The 21,230-nt window shown below is 41.9% G+C and overlaps 1 protein-coding gene across 2 annotated transcripts; it reads right to left on the reverse strand.

Annotated features, from left to right (window-relative positions):
• Positions 1-5,310: 5,310 nt before the first annotated feature.
• On the reverse strand, positions 5,311-21,170 carry zbtb44 (zinc finger and BTB domain containing 44). Of its 2 annotated transcripts, none has more exons than XM_026998477.2 (6): positions 20,845-21,170; positions 17,327-18,464; positions 16,295-16,379; positions 14,934-15,085; positions 14,134-14,434; positions 5,311-12,131 (listed from the first exon to the last, which is right to left on the reverse strand). In XM_026998477.2, exons 2-6 carry the CDS (start codon positions 18,435-18,437, stop codon positions 11,777-11,779), a joined length of 2,004 nt encoding a protein of 667 aa, XP_026854278.2. In that variant the 5' UTR covers positions 18,438-18,464; positions 20,845-21,170; the 3' UTR covers positions 5,311-11,776. The 2 variants fall into 2 exon arrangements, with proteins under 2 accessions (XP_026854278.2, XP_026854279.2); XM_026998478.2 differs by having other exon boundaries at positions 12,020-12,131; positions 14,351-14,434.
• Positions 21,171-21,230: the final 60 nt, after the last annotated feature.

The following is a 21,230-nucleotide window of genomic DNA, read 5'->3' on the forward strand; positions in this document are numbered from 1 at the left end:
CTCTTCCTGCATTCTAAGAGAAAGGGCCCAGTGTCTCAAGCTCATAGCAGATACTGTGGACTGTGAGGCTGACACCCGGAGGACAGCAGGATCTGTGTGGAGCTGCCACTACAAAGACGCCGGCGTGGAAATCCAAGCCTCCTCCCGTGGAGCTCCAGTGGCTTTGACTGATTTGTTGGGTCAGTCTTCCAGAGCTGAATCGTCTTGAAACAAAGCAAGGCAATATCAGTAAAGAGAGCAATTTTAAAAGCTTACACTTTTAGAATGGAAGGATTTGGGGAAGGATTCCCTATGATCTCATGGGTCAAAAATACAATTAATAGATAAACAATTGTTACCAGAGTAGTTGCTATGCTGAAGGTTTTTTTCTTTCTAAAGACCCGCTCCCATCATCTAGAATGTTCCATTAGTTTGCTATTAATCAAGAACAAATAGGCAATGTAAAAAGGATTTCCAGTGCTGTCAGTACTACATTTGTTATTTTTTATCTTGACAGGTAACAGCATGTGACAGGTAACAATAAAGGCATTTCCTTTGAGGCCTAAATGCTGAAGCCAGATGACACAAATCCTTGTCTGTTCTGCTTTCAGAAGAACTGGGCAAGCAGCCACTGCAACATTGCCAGGACAGGTGCTAGCACCTCTTCCTCACCAGCTGATTACTCCCCCAACCGAGGTCTGTCTGTTGTAAACTTGAACCTCACATAGGCACAACAAAAGAACATGATGTCATCATAATATGCTATTAGTGAACAGAGGGTCTCGTCACCCAGCACACGATGTGCCACCTGGGGAAAGCTGTGTTTACCTGCGTTTGGTTGCCCTGCGCCCAAGGCGGAGACGTTTCTAGGTGTTGTAATGCCCCTCCCGCCCTCACCCCTTCAGTGTTCATGTCATCTAAGATTTATTAAAGAGCACAAAACAGACTGTTCAGAGGAAACAGTTCAATTCTTTGACAGGTCAAAGACTGGATAAGGCAACCTTGTAGCTGGTTTGGCTCATAAGAAAGCAAACAGATGAATAAGTGGTGATTCAAGTGAAGTAGAACTAAATACTGTAACACATTAATGCTGTCTGACATTTGGCTGTAAGTATAATTCATTGCCTAGAACAGATTTTTTTACATGAACAACTTCCCATTGTATTTCAGTGAACCTAGTTGTGCAGTAAGCATAAAATTCTTATTCCACCAGTTGGGGGCAGGCTTCCCCTTTTCTTCATTTACATAACGGGTGACCTGGATTGTAAATCCTACTCTAATAGTTGTGTTGACAACATAATCTACTGAAGTTATGGATATTTAGACAGCACACACTGTTCAGATGGGGACATCCAAGTTTGCAGACTATATAAGGAGTACCATGAATCTAATCACCACACAATATTTTAGTCATGCTTTTCATTATTTATCTGGGGTTTTTTTGTTTTTTGTTTTTTTTATTATTTGAATGGTACACCATGACAAAATAACTAAAGTTAATGTCTTTGCCCAGTTGTATATGTAATGTGTTTTGTCCATGTTACGAATATTTTATGACATGGTAAAAAAACAAAAAAGAACGTGACACTGACAAGATTGATGTTTGTGTGTCAGGGATTTTACTTAAGATGATTATGTATCACATACTCAGTCTGCACAATGAATGTAGTAGCTAAAGTGTCACTGCCTGTGGTTAATGGATCTCAGTGTGTGGTTTTTAAATCCAGGCATAAAGATTTTATCTGTCATTTTATTTAATCTTCCCTCAATAATAAACACTTTTGCCTATCTATTTATTCACCAGCATTTACTTTCACTCCATCATTCTTTCCTTTTCACTTCAACCCTTTTTCCTTTGTTATGTTATTGTTATGTTAAGGGATGATATTTTGCCTAAATGGACAAGTATGAACTCATTGTTCTTCTGCTGCAGTGTAAATGAGGGGTTGGTGTCCTGATGTGGATTGGGTAAGTGAGCATCACCCAAACTCTAGCATATGTTGTTTCATGTGAGTTTGAGTTTGAATTAATGAGAGACAGAGAGAGAGAGAGAGAGAGAGAGAGAGAGAAGAGGCATGCTATGATCTAAACCTGGAGCAAACAATTCACCTTACCCATCACTTCATACATTAGAAGGTTTTGAAAGTCATTTTTCTTCTTGACTTGTGCTGATTCACTTCTATGTGAGATAGTGCTACATTTGAAATGCCTCTCCCTTTGCTACCCAGGGAGAAGAAAAGTATGCAATCCCCATTACTTAACATGGACAAAGTAGCGTGAACCTCTCCCCATACAACCACATTTACTGGTGAGAAGATGAGTCATAGACATCCCCTGTGTTTTAAGTAATTTCTTAGCGCCATGGAACTTCTCAACATCTGAGCAGCAGATGATAGTGGTGGGCTGTGTACTCAACAGAGGAACATACATGGTTATTCTGAACTTTAAAAAGCAATTTTGGCAAACACACTCACAGACAGGATGTGACCTGTGGGAGTGACAGCAGTGAACTTGTCTCAGCCATCCAGAATCTGACACGTTGCTTCTATCTAGTTTTATGTGTTCCTTTTTTGTTTGTATGTTCTCCTTTTTAGAGTCATGAAAGGTCTTCAATACTGTGAAAGTAAATCTCACCTAGACATTTTATTCCTCCCTGTAGGGCTGATTTGTGATAGCATCCATCATATAGATCTATATAGAATGAAGCTGAATGGAATACCCCATCACTGAATGCTAAATGTTAATATGGTGTTTTTAGTGTCAAACGGATTATGCTCATCTGAGTTATTGCATGAGCATCATAGGAACTGGGTTGACACAGAAGAGGACAGACAGGCAGTGGGTGGGGTAAAGCTGTGTCAAGCTCAGGGCCCAGACACGGTCTGCAAAGGACATTGTCATTGGCTCTTGCAGGCTGGGAGAGGACTACACACATGGTAGTATCATCAGCCTCTTTACCCTGGTGGCTATGGTGAGGCTGGTTTTTCTTCTTGAAACATGTTTACCTTATTTATGATGGGAGGAGGGACCAGGCTTCTGCTGTTTCTCTCCTTTAGATGGGTGAATGTGGGCTTTGGCCATCACCGACTGCAACGCTGGTGGGTCAAGCCACACTAGTTGAGTCACTGCCGGCTATCACAAGTCATGAAAAGTGACGTTAACATAAAGGAATGTAAATATACACTTAATTTGGCAACAAAAATGTTTGTAAGATCACTAATGTTCACAAAATCACTAGTGTTCATTGAATACGTTAGGGCCAAATTAGGACACTGTTCATATCTGGACTTCAACATATGATTTTGCTGTTTATAAGATTATAACATAATTTACATGAAAAAATAAAAACATACTTCTGTCAACAATCAATTAAACAACAGTATAAATCAGTAAATTACTAGACTGTTGCAGGCCAGATGACTCATTACTGAATCACTCCGACTGAAGGACTGAAGAGAGAGGGCCTCCCTGAGCTGTCCCAGAGCAGCGTTTCGCTGTCATGTTAACAAACCTCCCTTGAAAGGAACAAAGGATGCCGGGTCATTTTATGTCATACCTATTGGATGCAGGAGAATTCAGCACTCCTATCTTGGCTGAGGGGGCCCAGGAGAAACTACTGCAGTGAGCATACACTGTAGATGATTTTCTGCAGGAGCATGCAAAGGTCTCATTCTTTCATTAGTATAGGTCACAACGAGGAGTGGAACAAACCAGACTAAATTTTTCAACTAACTGCAGTGACACCAAATGTGCAATATTACACATTGACGTCATAGCACATTTACAATGTAATACATTGCATACGTGTAAGTATTACGGTGTAGGTATTGCATGGCAGCTGTGTGTATATCCACAAATTGGACAGTAAATGTATGTACTATTGAAAATATTTTGGAATCTGTTATTAAATGTCATACAGGTTGACTTGCGATGGCTGAATGTGTTATTCCGACTTTTCCACCAAACCTTTTGAGCCCCAAATGTCAGCTAGTTTCTCAAAAATATTGGACAAGCTGGCTAAGCACTTACATGCCCACCAGACAGAATAGGCAATTAGTTCACTAAAGAGGGCAAACTTTCTCCTTGTGCAGTCAGTACCATTTATTCTCAACCTTCATCACACAAACTCCATGCCAAAGCCATTATTGGCAATGAAACGTGGGGGACTTGTTGCCAGAGCTGATATTGGACCTTCATGGTAAATTACCACATTGCTGAGTGTCCTAATTCTGTGGAGGTAAGATGTAGAATGCTTTTTTTCCCCAGGCTAATAGGGAACAGTCATTCCATTCAAATAAGGACAAAGGTTGTTTTGTCATAGGTTAGCTGGGACTACAAAGAAAGGGGCTGTAGCTAAATAACAGCTAAACCAACATACTCAAACAAGCAAGGTGTTTGCCAGATCAAGATTTCAATTAACCAAAATTTACACAAAGAGTTAAAAATTTAGCAAATGCAAGTTTATGTCTCGCGGTAATATTGAAACTGAACTAAAACTGATGTTGGTAACATTACTTTTAAAACTTTACGATCACATAAAAACATCTTCTCTAACATTTGACCACATTCAAAGAGATCTATAGCAGACACCACACATGACTTCTTCTGTGTAGTCTCAAAGCTCATGTGTTACCCAGTTATCCCTATGTTTGTGTCAGTCAGTTTATGTGTGATGGTCAGGATGTTTATCTGAGAACAGAAAATTGGCCAAGCCAGGCAAGAATGAAGCTGTACAATGATGGCCTAGGTCTGTACATATCTACAACCTTTAGGAAGAAACTTGCACAAGGGCTTTGAGCCATCTGTAGTTTCAGATGTGTTTCAAATATTTACTTCTGTATTTAGGTCAACATTATTGTGTTGTACAAGTTGCTCACAAATTGGAGCCTTTTGATGACATCCATATTGTCATCAGCATTGTTCCATTAAATTACACAGCAGTCTTTTGACAAGTCCAGCTTTGTATCATTCTTTGTTTGATGGCCTAATACTATTAGCTAACAGTGTATTTTAAAGCATGTCAAATTTTAATTCTCTTTGAGGATGTGTCCAGATGGATCGTCATGCTCCACCTCCACGTCATAGCCATCTTGAGCATGTGCTTAGAATCACTTCCAAAAAGTACGAAAGCTTGTTCTGTACAATAATATATTGTCACAGTTCAAACAGGCTACGAAAAGGTCACCAGGCCTTTATCTTACGGCCACTGTGGCTTGACATATACCTTGGACACCATTATAGTTGTTTTCTTAAGCCTTTGATCATATTAAGCATATTCCTGAAACATCTGACATTTCTCCCTTCTGGAAAAAAGACATCACTCTTATCATGTTATGTCTTGCATTATGTTTTATAATTTGTGCCAGATTTGTCTGTTTTTCAACATGGAAAGGGAAACAAATGGAAAAATTGTTTTACTCATACATGTGAAAGCATGGAACACTGAAAAGCACATTATCCCTTATTTTCTCAACATTCAGCCATGTCTCAGGAACACAAAGAAGCATGGAGATTCCTTATATTTATGAGACACATTATATTTAATTAGAAGAGAAAAAGAAACAATTTAGGAAAGTGAAAAACCTCTTCATAAAAGTGGAACACTAGTCTGGCCAACAATTAATTACTGATTAGCGTGATTAAGACCTTTAAAATGATACAGCCATCTTTCAAACCTCTAACTGCTTAAAGTCCAGACAGTAAAATACTGGCAAGACCAATCAGAGGCCCACAATGACCTATTTTTTTAATGAACTTCAGAATTAAACCAAAGAGGTGCACACTGCCGTAAAGTAACAACAGAGTACAGTATCACACGTTCATTTGTGCCAAGTGAATCATATAATTGAAATCATGGAAACACATGAACATTTTAGGGCTATGTCCCAAACTGAAATAGCCCATAGAAATAATGACCAGATTTCCTGGCCTACAGTTCAAATGGCTCTCACGTTTGACTACAAGCTTTGCCTTGAAAGGCAGATTTACAGCCAGCCAAAGCTAACTGATCTGAATGCCAGAGCTACTTTATGCCAGCACAAACGCAGCATGTTGCGCTGTTCAAAATATCATGCTCGTGGGATATCTCATGGGATTTAGGTAGAGGCATGGTCAGGTCAATCATCATCTGTGCATCAGATAAAAGGAGGAAGACGAGGCGGCCTCTGTATCTCCTTCATCCATGGGCCGGTCTAGTCCTCTCTGCCTCTCCTGACACGGCGTAGCACAGACAGCTTTCTGGCTCACTCCACAACCAAGTCCATGAAGGCGGCTACGTGAACTGTTTCCCAGGCAACGGCCTCAAACATCAGCTGACAAAAACGAGTGGATGCAATGTCTAGGAGGTGATTTCACTGTCGTGGCAAGAATTATAACATTCTTGGACATTGTAGTCCAAAATGAGTCATGGGACTTTATCGGCCCACCGCCGTTTTCCGAAATGACGAGCTCTGAACGAACATGAGAAAAAAAGCAAAACTCAGACACATTCTTTGTTGCAGTTCATTTCAGAGTATAAATTTAGTGAACACTAGGTGCTCATTACTTGCTAAGTAGGCTTGATCATTGTATCAGAAGCAGTCTCAACAACATACTGACAGAATGAAATGGGACAGTTGAGCATTAATGAAATCTTCTATTGTCTTTTATTATGTAATCTGTTGCTTGAATCCTTGCTTCATCTTCAGGTCATCATTTAGTTCTATTATATTATACCTAAGAACTTAAGTAAACATCCAAGGTTATTGAGATTCCACAGCCCTGTCTCATCTGAAGTTCAAATTCACTCACCACAGCAGCCCTTGGCAGCATATACTAAACACTATTACAAACAAGCTTAGTATAGCTGGTCAGTAATCCCTCATATATGCTCTTGCTTGACTAAAATGTTAATTTGACTAAAGCTACATCTCTGACCAAACTCATATTTGATGCAAAAGGATCATGTCCTCATAAAGTATGTGAAGATTTTTGAAACACAAACACTAGTTTTTTCCTTCTTCAGGTGAGCATCCTGTTTGAACATGTGCTCATGGAAAATAATATCATGACCACTGTTTCAGTGTGAAATCCTAAAAAAGTATCATAAAAATATACATCTCGATGATGCACAGGAGCTGGGCAGAGAAGCCTTGCACATATAGATGGAAACCAGACACAATTAAGGCCAAACAAAGAAAGCACACACAAAAAAAGCCATCAATGCAGTAAATCTTGTATATAAGCCCAAAACTCACTGTGCTCTCCAAAATCAGTCTGTTAGATAAACCCAAAGCTTTTTACTGCTTTAGCACCTCATTTGAACAACCAGAAAAGACTGTTTGTATTTACTGTAACCAAGCTGAGATGTTTCAGCTTATCTGCTTGGATGAACAGACTTGACCCACTTTTGCCCTTTTTGTTGGGCAAGTCTGCACAAGGACTCTTCCACTCTTATGAAGACAGCCATGACCTAATACAAGTTCTGCATATATGGAAATAAACAAAATCTGAAATTAATAAAAGAAGTAGAAGAAAAAAGAAACAGAAACCATTTTAATATCCACTCTGACCATTTGAAAATCAGGCCTGAGTTTTGGCATTTGCTGTGCTACTCTGGCCAGGTGCCTAATCCAGCACTAGTGGATATTTCTATGATCTTGGGCAGAGTGAGATAGGGTCACCAACAAAATGACAATAGTTAGACAGCACAGAAGAGGGCAAACACCATGAGCTTGACTAGCTGTAAGCTATAGGTATATGGATCTGGGGAAAAGCTGAATCAAATGCCCCAAAAACCCCACTGATCGGTCCGTATTTTCCAGTATTTTTATAGACTTGAGATTTATGAAAACAATTAGAAAGAATAGGAAATGCAAAAAATAATTTGGCCTCTCCTGAAAGATCAGGGGTATGGTATCATTAAAAGAAATGCTGCTCAGAAACTTGTCATATTGTTTTAAGGCCTTCTGTGCATTTCAAATGCTTTTCTGGAGCCATTTAGACAAATAAGACAAAATCCTAAATAGGACGGTATACCGTGAGACTGCATGTCTAACACATTCTATAACGTTAACAAGTAGAAAATGCATGGCAAAAGCAAAAAGCAGATTTGGAGAATTTCCAGGGCTCTTGAGACTTGCATACTTCTACTTATTAGTCAGCTGTTTAATAGGGCCTTGTTTGATAGAAGACAATTTCACTGGCCTGCCTCCTGTAACTTTTATTAGATGCATCTATGAGACTGCAAGTCTTCTTCAAATTGTCATCAGCAAACATGCCCAGTACATTAACCCAGGTGTTGCAGAAGCCCTCCAAGTCAAGAGCGACTGCAGAATAGCCACAGCTAAGTGGTCAATGTGCACCAAAGGCTGGTTCAATATACAGCTGGGCCTTCCTACCTCCAGAACTGCATGCTGTCCGTGGAGACTCCTCAGAAACGGACCTCATCGGCAATGTCATGGGGATGCTGAAGAACCCTTAACCCCACCCCCTTGTCCTAGCATGGTAGTACGAAGACAACTACACCTTGCTTTACCATATAGTCAATCATTCTTCCACGTCATGCAGTGGCAAAGGCCCATCCTAAGGGGCATGTGTTCATTCACAGGAAAACCTGCCAGACACGTGCCACAGTTTTCTGGATCAAAAAAGTCATCTGCCATCTCTGTTCTTAATAAAATGCTTCCATTACAATGGCTTACAGCCATCAATTCCCCTAATGCAGCCCCACACATAATCTGACTCCCATCTGGGTGCGTTTCTGCAGAGTTGACCCACTTTCTAAGCCTCTTCTTCTGCTTCTGTCTCTCTCACTGGGCTAATGTGATAGGTCACTATGTGAGAAGACACATAACCACAAGCAGTTGTTCACAGTCTTCAACCAGCTTCATTTAAGCCTTATCTAGGAAGCCAGGGCAAAACTAAAGAGCCTACATCTTTCACTTCCCTTCATCTGTTTGTGCAGCTCTGCAATGGGCAGTTGTGTTTGGCCCTTTGCAGTCTAATCGCCTTCACATGTCCTCCTAGACATGAATCTCTTTGCAACACACACATACGCACGCACGCACTGTATGGCATACTGATTACAATGCGGATGCACAGGCCAAAGCTCTATTGTGGGTGTTAGGCTGTAACCATTTACTTTCAGTTGTAACTTGCTGTCTTTTACAAAACATTATTCAGCAAAACAGCATTGGCATAATAAGGACCACTGAAAAGATACAAAACAATAAAGGTACATTTGTCATTATCAAAATAAACACAAGCACACATATTAAACCCATAGTATAGCACTTCAAAAATATTTTAGGTTACAAGCTACATTAGTCTACCAGCATTCTGTCTACAAAATGGTATGACTCCATATCAATGTATGTTTTTACCATTAAAATATACTACAGTTTCAATATCCAAAGGCACAAGATACAAGTAAAACCAGATCTGGGGGTGGAGTGGAGGAACAGAAAAACAAGAATTGAGAGTAAATATCATTAAGACATCGTCACAAAAGCGGACAATACAAGGCTCAAGTCAAAGAACAATTCACACTCACGTCGGTATAAGAAACGTACAAAATCCCACTTTAAAGTGACTATTAATAATGCATGATCAGAAAAAAGCATCATGACCATTAAAACATCAATTTTTCTGTTTTGAAACATTTCAGACATAGAAGGTTGAGTATTTTACATAGAAATCAAAGTTCCACACATATCTGAAACAACATCCAACAGAAAAAAAGAAAGGAAAAAAAATTAAATCAACCCATGCTATACTGATTTTGCTCAGATTTCTTATGTACTTGGATAACATGCAGGTACTGCAGAAAGACAGAAGGCAATATTGTGTTGTGGATACTACATCACTACACAACTCAGGCTAGGAGATGGTGGGGTTTCATTTGGCCACAGCAGTTCTGGTTGTGGTTGGTGGGGGGGGTGCACACTCAAGGGCAATCTTCTTGTATGTCTGCAGCAGATATACTGACTCTAAATGTGATATAATATCAAGATCCCACTGGGGCTTTCCATGTCTTCCTCAATACTGTAGTACTTTGTTGGTAATTGGTTTTTCAAGTGTAGAGCAACAGTCGGATTGATGTTCAAAAGGCTTCTTCAGAACTCCAGTAAGTCCTTCAGAAGGTAGTCCACTCCATTGGGGCATGAGGGCCCCTACTGCCAATTATCAGTCCTACTGTTCATCATTGTCCTTTGCAATTAATGAAAAGGCTCCATTTCACATTCTTGCATGTTCGGGAAGTAAAAAGGCGGTCATCTATCAAAGACGAATATTGCACAACGCAAAAAACACCCTTGAATCACATTGGAATGGAGCAGCTTTTGGCCAAATGATTGCCCTGTGCAATGTCAAATACAAGGAGTTGCAGAAAAAAATATTCCACACACGCTCACAGAAGTGTGTGTTTGGTAAATGACCAAACTGAGTGCTACATACATATTTCACAATTTAACACTTTAAATCATAATCCTCATATTTTGCCAAGAGGTCACAGACTGTGCTGGAAAATTGTTAATTACATACAAACATGGCACTAATTTATGGGAAAAAAAAATCCATAATATACTGATCATAGCAATACAAAAATGGCTACTGAAATGTTTCTTGCACTCTTCTCACACCTATGCCATTTCTTCCATGTGTCCCAATATTAAAGAAATGCTTAAACCAAAGGTTTATGCTAATATTTTAGAATGAAACGGGTTGTGCCCCTCAATGAAGGGCATGAGTCACAACTGACAAACTAGCAGTGTGATATACTGTATACAGCAGAAAAACAGGTAATGAAGGGGGTTCATAGTTCCCACCCCAAATACAACCCAAACCTCTAAATGCTGTTCACATTATAAGTGGGAAATTCTGATTGTGACCACTGTTTAACAGAAATTAAGGACCAGCACATTATCTCTCAAAATGGGTTTATGTGGTTGTTTCACCAAATCAGGCTTAGTAGTGACCACATCTCGACGGACGTCTGCTTGGGTTTCCGGCGCTGCCAAGACAACGCAGATGAAGCAGCAATGCAGTCTTTCACATTTCCCAGAAGCCCCTTTCAAGAGTCCTCCACCTGTCAGCCTCCAGACATCTGGGTGGCAGGCCAGGATGAGCAGCTTGCTATGGTTAAGGCGCTCTGCTGTGTAAGACTAAACAAAACTGCATTGAAGGAGTAGGAGGCAAAAAAAAAAAAAAAAAAAAAAAAAAAAAACCAGAAGGAACAACTTGTTCTTCCACTCATAATCCAGTATGATCCAGTTTGACTGAATAAGGCTAAGGTGTCACCGCAGGAGGTGTGGTTCATCGTCTCACAGCTTTTACATGTACTTTGAGCTTGTCACATGAATGTGTAGAGGGTTAGTATATTAGAAGCTGACAACAGAATGGGGAAATCCAATGAAAAAATAAAGTTATGGGAGTGTTTAAAAAAAGAAAAAAGAAAAAAGTGATGTCTAAAAGTTCAACATTGCATCTCTGAACTTCAGAATAAATGTTTTTTCAAACAGAACATAAAAGTTCTCAGATTAATATCTAAAGCAAAACAAAACATTAATAAAATGTTTAGCATTCACATTTCTGTAAAGAATGGTTCATGACTGAATATTAAGTGTTTAAAAAGTCAGATATTCTCTGAATCAGGATTATTCTGAATTGCACTCAACACACAGTCCAGTGAGTTTGGGGGGTTTTGTGTGTTTTTTTAATAATATGCTGGTCACAAGAGCTGAAATCTTCATTGTAAGTGTGCGCATACACAGACACGCGCACGCACACAAAAACTCATGGAGAACAAAAGGGGCGCTCCTCACTCGATTGTAATCGACACAAGTGCTTTCTTCTGTTTCTGTCCCTCCCCCTGATTCTCTCTCTCCTCTTCCTCCGGCTCCGGCGGATAGGCGAGGGTGGCGGTGCTCTTCAACGCTTCGCACGGCGCCCCCTCCCCACCTGCCTCACCCCCAGGACCCACGTTCCGGGGCAGGGCTGCTGAAGCCCGGGGGTCGTAGTTCATGGTGGAGGAGACCTGGGAGATGACGGGCGTTTGGACCGAGGAAGAGGAGGAGGCGGCGGAAGAGTTGAAGGCCTGCTCGGTCATCTCAAAGTGGGCCAAGCTCTCCACCTCCTCCTGCATGCGGCTCAGGTAGTCTGGGAGGAGGAACTCACTGGGGCGGCAGAGGAAGACAGGGCATGGGGTGAGGGTGGGGGGTGGGGGGCGTTTGGGTTAAACACTGCCACTTAGGTGCTATCTTCATCAACATTGAACTCTTGCTAGAACCTTGCAACATACAAATTCAACAGTATCTTCCTCTGAGACTCCTTTAAACACCATCACTATTGTCTAGCAATGAGGCACATTTAGCAACTTTTTTCAAATGGCTTTTAGAGGCAAGAAAGGAGAATTGACACTGTATGGTCAGTAATAACTAATTACCCTTAGTTACAGAAATTTAGTTTATTCATGAATCCAGATAACCCAATTAAGTTAAGGGGTTAAGTCTAGGTAATATCTGATATTTCAACTCACATTTATCTGCCTCAAAGCATTTAAAAAGTTGTTGCTTGCAGTCAGCCCTTCCATACAGATGTCCAACGTCTACAGCAATTTCATCATCTTTCATAATGCTACTCCAATTGTAAACAGAGGCAATGCCTACACATTGTTACACCAACGATTTTATGATTGTGGAATAAAGATAATCTTCACTGAAATTACCGTCTGAATGCAGGTTCTACAAACCCAACAAAGAACCAACACAGTAAGTTGCGAGAATCTAAAAGACAACAAAATGTCCTGTAGGTGACAATTTCACAGGTAAGACTCAACATATCTGAATCTTCAGCGTCACTGATTTCCTACCATGACTCGATCAAAAAGCCAAGCTAGACCAACAGTAAGGGTTACATGCCTGCCTCTTTTTTTCCCTCCTTCCCTCCCTCCCATTCTGAACGTGTAGAACACCTGGTTTCTGTGGGAGCAGCTAGTGGGGGTAGACATCACCTAGTTTGTGTTATTTCAGAGAAACGCGTAAGGAACACAACTCAGCCCCACACAGCCAGTAATCTCTCTCTCTCTCTGGCTCTTTCTATATCCCACTTTCGCGTTTCCTATTCATCTCATGTGAGCATGCCAAGCCACTGCCTCATCCCCGCAGGCCTGGTCAGTTCAGGCGCTGCTTGTTTGTGCTGCACACACACAGATGGGACAGAGGAGTTAAAAGAAAGAGCAGGCATGTATGGGCAAAGTACTTGACATCTGGAAACAAACAGGCTGCTTCCTTGAGCCCAATACCATGCTGGACAACAAGAGACTCATGCTATTGCACAGCGACTGAGGCCTTTGTTAGGCAACAAGTCAGCCTCTGAGAATGTGCACAATTTGTTTAGGATATCTGTTATATGTATATTCCCTTCTCCATGCAGCATGTATTTAAGTCTTCCTAAGAACTTTTATTTTTGTATTCCTCAGTAACCAGATCGAGTCCTTCAAAGGAAGCAGGGTTTTCCTGCATAGTCCATCATTTCCCATCACAATGACTCCTTTCCTAGCAAAGAACATACCTTATAAGCCTTTATAAGCATATAACTGCTCCTTTGTTTGAGTGCACATCAGCATATTAGAAGAAGTTGTTTGATTAATGTTCCCCTCATCAAGAGAAAGACGGTCTATGGGATATTTTAGAACAGACAAAACACTAGGAACCTGTGTTCCCAGGAACAAGACACCATGATCACCAAGGGTAAGAATGTCTATCAACCTATCAAACAGCTTTATGAGTGTCCTATTAAAATCCAAAAACAAGTGACCAGTTTCACACGGGCCTCAACCTGACAATGAAAACCAATGCAACAGTGCAACTTGTGAGAAGTGCTTGTCATCATCATAAAAAAATAGTAACATTGAACAACATGGAATAACCCATAAAGTGCTATGCTGGTGCAAAGCAGTACCATAGCCTTATTAATGCAGAGGTTTGGAGCAGCAGCCTAATCAAAGATGAAAACGAGTGAAGATTCATTACATCGTCAGTGCATACACATGTAACTCTTCATCCCACCTCGGCCACTGCTGCATTAAAACACCCCCGGGTGAACTGCCTTAGTCTGCATCGGCATTCCTGTTTCGCAACAGAGATTATTTTGTTTCTAATTTCAGCTCCTCCTCACCTGGTCTGGAAGTAGTTTGCTAGCTCTGACGCCTCATGGTTGAGACTCCTCAGGTGTACGATTAAATTGCCGGAGTTGGTAAACATGGCGCCGCACGTTTTGCACTCGTATATCCGAGGTTTGCGGATGATGTGGCGGGACACCCTCATGTGGTGCTTATATTCACCGAAGGAAGTGAATGTGGCGCTACAGATCTGGCACCGGAAACAGCGTTTACCTTCGTGCTTCAGCCGGTGCATCTTTAGGGAGTAGGCCCGTGTGAACTTTTTCCCACAGCGGTCGCACTGGAACGGCTTAATGCCTGTTGGGGGTGGGGGGAGGAGGAGCAGCAGTCACATAGCAGTCAGCAAAGAGGATGCCACATTTAGCTATCATGATTGGTAGTGATGCTTTTAGAAGTACACATAGATTAGCAAGACATTCAACAACAGCTCTGAGCACAGAGTTTAGCACCGATTGGTCATCTCCATGCTCTAAGACACCTGCTACATCAGCTAAATCAAAAGTGTCTAAGCAACAATATCACCTTAGCCTGACGGCCCTTTACAGCCCTCTTGGATTGGTGTCGGCATCCCTGACAGACATTATTAAGAGCAGAGCAGGTCTCTTCAGAGAGCAACACAGTGGCAATAATGCGAGAGGGCAGAACAGAGCATGTACTATGAACGAGCCTTAAGCGCTGGAGCACTGTGGGGAAAGAGGCCCATGGAGAGTGGAGCCAGACAGCACCACCGCCCCACAGGCAGGGGGGCTGCAGAGGATGGTGTAGGCCACGTCACTTGAGGGAAAGGCTCCCTCACCAGAGTGGATGAGCATGTGCTGCTTGAGGTTCTGGATGCGGGTGAAGCGGACCCCGCACGTGGGACATTGGAAGGGCCGCTCGGGCCCATTGACGCCCGCCCGGGCGGATGGACTGATGTACAGGTGGTATGGGTACTGCACGTTCTCCAGCCTGTGGAAGTTAGAAGTTATAGAATCAAGCACTTTCGTCAGTTTGTTTAAGCACTTTCTTTGGCATGTTTATACCCTCCAGTTATTAATTAATTATTAATTCACATTAATGTGTTAAAGTGTTTATAGTTGGGCGATGTCTATCTAACCTGTATACAACGAGGAGTACTGCTACTTTAAATTTCCTATAAATTCTATATTCTCGTTTACATTTTCCCCCAATGATTATACAATTAAAAACATTAATACCGTAATTACTATTAATTAAATTGAGCCCTTGCAATGAAAATAAAGCAAATTTAGATTACACAAAAAGGGAGTAGCCAATATGTGGTTTTTGGTTGGAAGGACTCGACAGTACTTAAAATACAAATTCATCAGTTCTACGGCTCAAGTTAATCTCAGGGAAAGTAATAAGTAATAGTTTTCTATGTTCTAGCAGAGACACTGTAATTAGAGCAGGCAAGATGCACCCCATAGGGGAGGGGCAATATGATGCTGGCTCAATATCGTGATATCTTTCAGCCATTGATGACGGAGCATCGCATCATCTATGGATCCAACCCTAAACTGTTCATTCATTCTTTCTATAGCTCCCTGTGCAATTCCTGCAGGCTGCATAATCTGTGTGCTGAAAAAACTGTGAACTGGCCTACTTTTCTAACAACACCATAATATCAGATAATATCAGTATCATAATATGAAAGGTTTCTTACAAGTCTACATGATCTGCTTGCATATCCATGAACTGCCAATTTAGCAAATCCTCTTGACTTGTTTTCATATTGCCAAATCTACCTTTCCCCAAATCATCCCAAAGGATCAGATCAAAGTGGTTTAACAGGCCCATATAACAAGTTTAGTCAGGCATATCAATTGTCAAATAAAAGTATAAATTCCTCTCCAGAGGGAGACAGCTGGGTATTTTTCTTCCCCTTTTATTTTGCATCATGACACTTCATTTTTCATCCAGTATTCCAACAAAATTCAAGACCCCAGAATTTCCAGAAGGCCTGCCAGCTAGTTTCTGTCTGCTTGGCAACATGTCATCTTCCTAATAACCATGACAATACCGAGTAAACTTCCACCGCTCATAAACAAGTAGAAGTGAAGAAAGACACCTCCCCTCCCCTTGTTAAACAGTTAAAGTGAAATGGCGCAAAATGAGGACTCGTTATAAAAATGCTGCGGGCAGGTGACGAAGCCGTACCTTTCATCCTCCTCCATGTGACCAGTAGCATTAGGAGTGCCCTGGATGGACTGAAGGCTCTCACTCACCCCCTCATCCATGGAGCCTGGGGACACAAAGAGCCACTTGTTCCTATTTCTCCAGTGATAGCTGCTCTGACCCAAGACGACACCAGAAAAAAACCCTGGGGCACTATTTCAGGCAGTGTTGGAGTCATCATGGTTTGTGACTGGCTAAATTTGGGCAATATGCTAACCTAATAGTGAAGAAAGAACGTGTCAATTTGAAATAATAACAAAACTGATTACTACTTTGGCTGACAGCAGCGGTTATGGAATGTATTGCGGCAACGAAAACACATGGCTGAGGGGAGTTCATGAGCCTGGAGAGCACCTTCCAGTGAGACAGTAACATAAGACTCGCAAACAAAATGGAAAATGCTGTGTATTGCTCGATTAACAGAGAGTGCCATTGGTTGACCTCGTGTGACAGTAGGATTGCATTATATAGACAAAAATACTATACTGCAAGTATACACATATATTACACATATATTACACATATATTACATCTGTGATATAATTTGCAATATAAGCACCAAAAGTTGCAAACACTCGATGTGATATTAAACATTCACTGGCATTACTTTGACTAAAATTTGTGATGTTCATGTGATCATGTAAACGCTGTGAATCATCATCTACAGAAAACTCATATGGAATAGTTAAGGATGCTGGAAAGGTTAGGGATGCTAGAATAGTTAAGGATGATCAGGATGCTCACATCACACAAAAGACGTGTGATTTGTCATATTGCTGCATTTTTTTAGATCAGTATTGCATAGACCAATATTTAGATAGCAATTATCAAGCGATATATCATGCTACCCTAAATGATGACAGACGACAAATTTTAGCGAGCACAGAAGCGATTCAGACCCCTGATACATGCAAAGCTAATGACTGCTGAGAACCAGCCGAGTTGACCAATACAATGGTGAAAAAAATGCTGGCTCGCTTGTTCATTAAATCTAGTGAACCATAATCTGTGTACCTATAGATGAGGACTGCGGGCTGATGAGCAGGTCTTCCTGGGCATGCTCGCTACCAGGTACAGTCTGCTGGTCGCTCAGGGAGCTGTGGGAGGCGCTGACTGGCTGTGAGGCCTCCTCGTGTGCCTCTTCATCACTTAGCCTCTCCACCTTAACCTGCACGTCCTCCTCTTCCTCCTCAGTCGCGGCAGCCCCACCCACCGCCACACCCAGGCCACGGGTGCCTTCGCAGGAGAGGTACTCCACCAGTGCCCGGCCACCAGGGTCTTGAACTGCTGCCGCTGGTCCACCCCCGGGCTCAAGCAGCCCCTCGGGCAGCTTGGCCTTATCAGCGGTGAAGCGGCGGTCCATGCCAAAAGGGTATGTCCAGGAGAAGGCTAACGATGGCTCCAAGGCCTGCGCTGAGCTCTCGGGGAATGAGGATGACGAGGGCGAGGGGTTGGGTACCTGGGGCGAGGAAGAGGAGGCTGGCTGTGGGCTGGCGAAGCCCTTGCGCTTGCGGCGCGATTCGCGGCACCCCAGCAAAGGCCGTTCGGGTGCACTGCACTCTGACGACGCAGGAGAGGGCGACAGGGCGTCAAGCGGGGCCAAGGTGCAGGCAGTGGCACCCTCGGGGGCCTCTGTGGGGCGGTGGAGCGCACTAGCTGTGGCACTGCTGGCGGCAGCCCCGGCAGCTGAGGATGAGTTCCACAGGATACTGGACTTCATGAACTCTGAGCAGGTGTTAGCCACACCAAACATCTGCATGTAGCTGGCAGCAGCCAGCACGTCTATGATATTCTCCGTGCTGATGGATAGCGTGGAGGTGTAGGCATACTCCAGCAGTGGTGCGAAGCCCGCCACCGTCACGTGGTGCAGGTCTAGAACTGGTTTATCAGCCTCAGCTCCTGTAGTGCCAGCCATGTCATCGTCCCTGTGGCCCAGTTTACTCGAGAGCTTGGCCTTTAGGAAGTCACTGCAGCAGGCCAGCACCACCTTATGAGCGGAGAACAGCTGGCCCTGCACACGGATGGTGACGTCGCAGAAGTGGCCATCACTGCGCAGGACGTTGAGCTTGGCCAGCAGCTCCTGGCTGTGACTGGGGGAGCTGTGGGTGAAGGTCTTCACTCCCATCCTCACTGCAGATGAAGGATGGACTTCCTGTTGGTGGAGACACTTGGCAAAATTAATAGCACACCACTGCCAAACCATTACAACCTTGTGAAAGAAACAGTGACCACTGGATCTCGAAAGAAAACAGTTAAGATTATGTTCAGAAGCCAGGAATTCGGTACAAAAATGTATAAAAGTATATATATTTATAAATGAATGTTATGTTCTACAGAGAGCCAGATGATTAATCAAAGATGCATGTGATGCCTGTGCAAAGCATGTGTATGCCTCTGTGTGAGAGAGGGGGAGACAGAGACACAGGAAAGGTTTGTCACATTAGGAATTTGCCTATGGCTGCTTGTCAAATTGGAACCCTCATGACTCCAACAAAAAAAAAAATACTAACAATCCAGAATGTCTAAGTGTTGTAGAATGTACAACATTCACATTCAGATGTTCTCTCAAGCCCAAACAAACATTGTGGAATAACATCCGAATAGAATATAGATGACAGATAAATGAGAAACTCTGAAAAACCCTGTTTAGAGGGGATTAAATTTACATGGGATCCTGAGGAAATTTCTTCTTTTACAGGTGCTCCTCTGTGATTTTATTTCTGTGCAAATAGGCCAAGTCTGTGTTTTCCCTCTCACCTTCCCTGAGAAAACTACAGAACAAATTACCTAGCTACTCTTTCACCAAACTCAGCGCTCATATAATTTTAGTGCCATCCGGATACAAATCTCTGTGACTTTCCAGGAAGATGTTGGCTCGCATTGGCAAAAGAAAAGATTGTTGACCATAGCTACTAGCCGTATTTAGTCTCCTAGCACTAAATATGGAACCAGCAGAAACAGTCCTGAATCGAGAAGCGAACAAAGAAATTATGCTTTTGAAGGATCTCTCAACCATTTTAAATAGTCTGGATGGTTAATCTTTCAATCTATTCGTTAGATTCGTTGGGAGAGCATTAATCCAAAAGAAAAAGACACTGAAATCATTAAGAAAAGTGAGATACCATAGACTTACTACAGGGGCCATTAAAATTGCAGTTACAATCACTTAGTAGTTATATTACTGTGGGTTAAAATATTATATTAAAATGTTATTCCATAAACACAAGTCCTAATGCAAACATCCGTATTCGTAGAAAATACAACACGGTAGTAACTCGCTCGTCTTTAACTAATTTTAATGTCGTCCGGAGTTTCATCACTGAGGAGACATGTAAAATGTTTCTTTACAAGCGTCAAGCTTGAAAAACTAATTAAACCGGAAGATGTCTAAAAAGATGTCACGATCTCTGACCTACGTAGCTACAAATTTGCAATTACGTTTTTTTTTTTCTTCACACTGACAGGGCAAAGTTAATCACGGTTGAGCGGTTCAACAAAATCTCTTGGAATTCGATATTTGGGAGGCCGCAGAAAGAGCACACGACATTCCTTCATGAAGAAACCTTCCAAGGCATTCGGCGAATAATAGTCGGACAAAGCAGAGAACTGCTTTAAGACAGTTACTATCGTACAGGTGTAAACCCTGGTATTGTGTCCTTAGATCGATTAAATCAGATTTAAGATAATTGCATATTTCCTATTTATTTCTCAAACCAAAAGAGGATTTATAATAACAAAACATGCAAAGGCTCTATGGCACTCAGGCATATTGTGAACTCGATTCAAGTCCGCTGCTGGATAATATGCATGATGTCAATTTCAATGTAAAGGTACGCACGCCCCCACCCACCAACCCAAACAAACACACACACACACATTCTCATTCCAACAGTAATCCCATAATTTGTGGATTCGGAGCAGAGTAAAGACATGCTTTGGAAAAAGTTGAAGGGGCGTGGCTCTCCACAGGAGTTGCTTTTGTTTATGTAGTCCCTTCCCTCGCGCGCGCTAATGCTGAACAGCAACTCGCCCATACTGAGAATACAGGCAGTCATTGCAATCTACACTGTGCTCAAACGGCACATATGTTTACAATTCTGACACAATGCATACTTCTTTAATTTAGAAAAAAATGAATTTGGCCTATCATTTTAGAATAGCTACAGGTAATGCGCAGATTAAATGAAAAACTCCATTATTGGCTAGCTGGCTAAATTCATTCCTACAAAATAATCAAGGTAACCTATCGAACCGCATAACAGTTAACTTGTAGATAGCTAGCTATCTAAGATAATATCATAAATATGTGCACACTGATAAGACTATTAAACAAATATATCTAGCTATGTCGCACATTAACGAAAGTAAGAAGAAAAAGCCACATTCTCGTCCTGATTTTTGTTTATAGCTGGCTAGCTAACTAATTAGCTGCACAGGTCAGTGTGTGACGCTAACCATTAAAAGCTTCCTTTTATCCATAAACGAAGGCGGACGTGTTAAGCATAAGATACATTAATGTCTGTGGTACTTACTAATTTACATAAATGGAGAATAAATCCGGAGGTTTGATGAAAACGATGTTTCTGAAGCTAGCCAGCTATATGTATTAGCTCGAGCTAGCTAGCTAAGCAACATTAGCATGCTGTTGCTGGCATTTGAACAGGAGTTCCCTCCTTTCTGTTAAAAATATCATCACATTCCGATGCGTCGTAACTTTGTGTATCCTTCTTTTGGACCGAATCCAACCCCTTTGACAAAGTGTTTCGAAAACACACTCGTTATTAAAATTCTTGCTGTATCATATATTCCTCTTTGGGCCAGCTGATGTTTACATGTCCTATCCCAGCATGCCGTTCGTATATCGCTTCTCAGGATTTCTGTCTCTGGGTTTGACTGACGACCCCAGGAGGCTTTGACT

Source organism: Electrophorus electricus, chromosome 6 (genome assembly GCF_013358815.1).
Source record: "Electrophorus electricus isolate fEleEle1 chromosome 6, fEleEle1.pri, whole genome shotgun sequence".
Taxonomy (NCBI): Eukaryota; Metazoa; Chordata; class Actinopteri; order Gymnotiformes; family Gymnotidae; genus Electrophorus; species Electrophorus electricus.

Excerpts from the sequence above, each read along its gene's own strand:
- zbtb44 (XM_026998477.2), bottom strand. The coding sequence starts at position 18,437 with ATGGGAGTGAAGACCTTCACCCACAGCTCCCCCAGTCACAGCCAGGAG. Across the intron at positions 16,380-17,326 it reads CCCGCAGTCCTCATCTATAG|GCTCCATGGATGAGGGGGTG; the intron begins GTACACAGATTA and ends TTGTGTCCCCAG. Across the intron at positions 12,132-14,133 it reads GCAAACTACTTCCAGACCAG|TGAGTTCCTCCTCCCAGACT; the intron begins GTGAGGAGGAGC and ends CTGCCGCCCCAG.